This window comes from Vairimorpha necatrix, chromosome 1 (genome assembly GCF_036630325.1).
Source record: "Vairimorpha necatrix chromosome 1, complete sequence".
Lineage (NCBI taxonomy): Eukaryota > Fungi > Microsporidia > Nosematidae > Vairimorpha > Vairimorpha necatrix.
In genome coordinates this window covers 228,794-231,529 of record NC_088816.1, presented here as the reverse complement: position 1 = coordinate 231,529, position 2,736 = coordinate 228,794, and the positions used below count along the sequence as shown (strand labels likewise).

General features: G+C 29.0%; 1 protein-coding gene across 1 annotated transcript; it reads right to left on the bottom strand.

Moving 5' to 3' along the window:
• Positions 1–1,021: 1,021 nt before the first annotated feature.
• Positions 1,022–1,543, bottom strand: VNE69_01038 (ricin B lectin (PTP6c); the record flags this gene model as incomplete). The annotated part of the gene is made up of 1 exon (XM_065472170.1): positions 1,022–1,543. One exon carries the CDS (start codon positions 1,541–1,543, stop codon positions 1,022–1,024), a length of 522 nt encoding a protein of 173 aa, XP_065328242.1.
• Positions 1,544–2,736: the final 1,193 nt, after the last annotated feature.

Here is a 2,736-nt window from a genome sequence, read left to right as displayed (position 1 = left end):
TTTTTTGTATGAGTTCCATCTGGAGATCTAAAACCTAAAGAATGTTTTACAACCTTATGCTCGAGACAAAGATTTCGAGCCAAACCGAATAAGTTGGATGATCATCACTATGTAAAATCGAACTTATACCTATTTTACTTTTTAAAGCCTCTGTTAAACACTCTACGGTTCTGTTCTCAACTCTTGTAATGTAAAAGTTTGCGCGATTATCAGCCTCTACTACCCCTAATATCCAAACAGTGTCAGGAATTGAATCGTCTGAGCTTGTTGGATATCTTATTTTACATCTTCTACAGATGACAGACTCATCAACTTGGACAATTTTACCTGGTCCACCAAAATAAACTTTAGACATTCTATTTTTAAAAATTTGTCTAAGTCGTTTTTTTGCTTTGGCTACAATTGAAGACGAAACTCCCAATTTTGCTTCTAAAATAAAATAGCTACTTCTACATAGAATTAAAAATATTAATTCGCAGTAGTTATTCAAAGACAACTTGCTTCCTTTATTTATGGATACTTTTGGATAGCACTTATAGTCTGTGCACCTGTATACCACTCTTTTAATGCCTCTTTCATTAAATAACATTAATTTTGCAACCTCACTGCATTTAAAACATATTTTTTGTTCTGAAAGCACTTAAAACTCAATTATTAAGTTCAAACAATTGTCATTGCCGTAGAAAATCCTCTTTAGTGGCTTGATTTCACTTTCGTGCCTTTCTTCGGTATTAGATCAGAAATTTCAAAATCCGAATTTTTCATTTTTAGGGGTCGGAATTTTTTTAAAAAAATCTCTGATCGAATACCAAAGAAGCACCAAAAAAAGAATTATTTTTAGCTCATAAAGTACTAAGAAAAGAAGCACTACCAAGTCTTTCTATAAAATATGGGGGTTTAATTTTATTAGTAAAAGATTTATTGCATAGTTTTTAAAAAAACAGTTATTATTTTTGACAAAATGGCTTTGTCTTGTTTTATGCAAATGGTGTCTTGATTAAGTGCTTAAACCTTCCTTATCTTATAATCTATGAAGTATAATTATTTTCATTGTTTTAATTTTTTTATTAGATTTTTGTTTATAATTCAGTTTTCCTTTGGCTTTAGAATATAGAAAATCAACTGCCTCATTTTTATCTTCCAGGACTTGGAATTTCTGATTGTCTTGAAGAGTACAATTTTTTGAATAATATTTATCATCATTTTTATCATATTCAATACATTTACCTCGATTTTTAATTATAAATGTTTTTGGTTCAATTAATGAAAAATAAAAATGTTGATTATCCTTCTTATGCACATTATTGTTGTATGTTAATGTCCATGCATTGCCAATATCCCATACAGCTTTTCCATTACTTGTTTTTATTACAAGCATTCCCTCGCCCATACTAACTACCGCAAAAAAATCCTTATTTGAACTTACATCTGATTTCGCAACAGAATTTACATCGCTATTACTATACGAACCTTTTATAAATCGGTCTTCGTTAAGATGCTTTATGTAGAATTGTAAAGTTTTACATAAAAATATTAGAATCATTGTATGCTACAAATATTAGATTTATACATAACTTAAAACAAATTTTTATTTATAACCAATAAATTTAGAAACAAAGTCTAAACGAATTGTTATAAATTTTCGAAGAAAATTTTGCTACATAATGCCATGATATTTCTATAAAGAATTTTTTATGTATTTTTTTAAGATCATACTTTTTATTCGATTTTTCGGTTTCAGTTTACTCGTTATTGTATTCATTGTTTTTTAGATATGGCCCATTGGTATTTTTTCTTAATGAACGAAAGGCAACGCAAATAATCCTAATGCACTTTTTTAAATAAAAACATTTTGAATTAAATTAAGAATTTATATAAATAAGAAGAGTTTTCTGATACTCACAGTCCAAGAAAACGTTTATTACGCGTTAATAGTTGTTGAATATTTTAAGTATTAAAAGTATATAGGACTTGGCAATGTCGTGGCTATATATATATATATATACGTAATCTTCATACGAAAAAAAAAATTCCAAGCTCACATGAACTACAATGTTTTAGAGAAACATTTTTTTTATGTGGCTTTGTATAATACCAAATTTAAGACACGAGTTCATACATGATTTGGCACTAAAAAACATAGTCTCAAAAATATATAATCAGCTGCCAGTCAAGCGAACTTCTTTTCGTAAGCACTTTCTGTATATATATAATAAGATTTTTTTTTGGGATGCCATAGAGTTAAAATTTAATATAAGATCAAGACCAGAAAAATAATAATCAACTAAAATATAAATCTAGATAGCTCCTTCTTATTTACAATGCAATGACATAAAAAGTAATATAAGATTTAAGAAATAGCAACAGAAATTGTGAAAGAATCATCGAGTTGGGAACATTTATTATAACCTATACTTACAATTATCTTTAACATGGCGGAGAACAAAACAATGTTCGAATTAAAACAAAAAAAACAAGGGAAGAAGTCGTAAGTTGCGTAAAGCATGTGACGTAAAAAATGCAGCAGATGTTAAAATGAGGATGGTTGGTTGTCTGACAGAAGAGAAGGTATTGGCTTGCATCGGTCGACAGACCCAATTATTTGAAGACTTAGAGGAGCTATGGAGAGTAGCAAAGAAACAGTATTGACTGTAAAAAGATTTGGCACAAAAGATGTCTAGATTGAGCGTAGTGGTAGTCCCACTATTTGAATTTAAGCTATTGTGGCAAGATAGC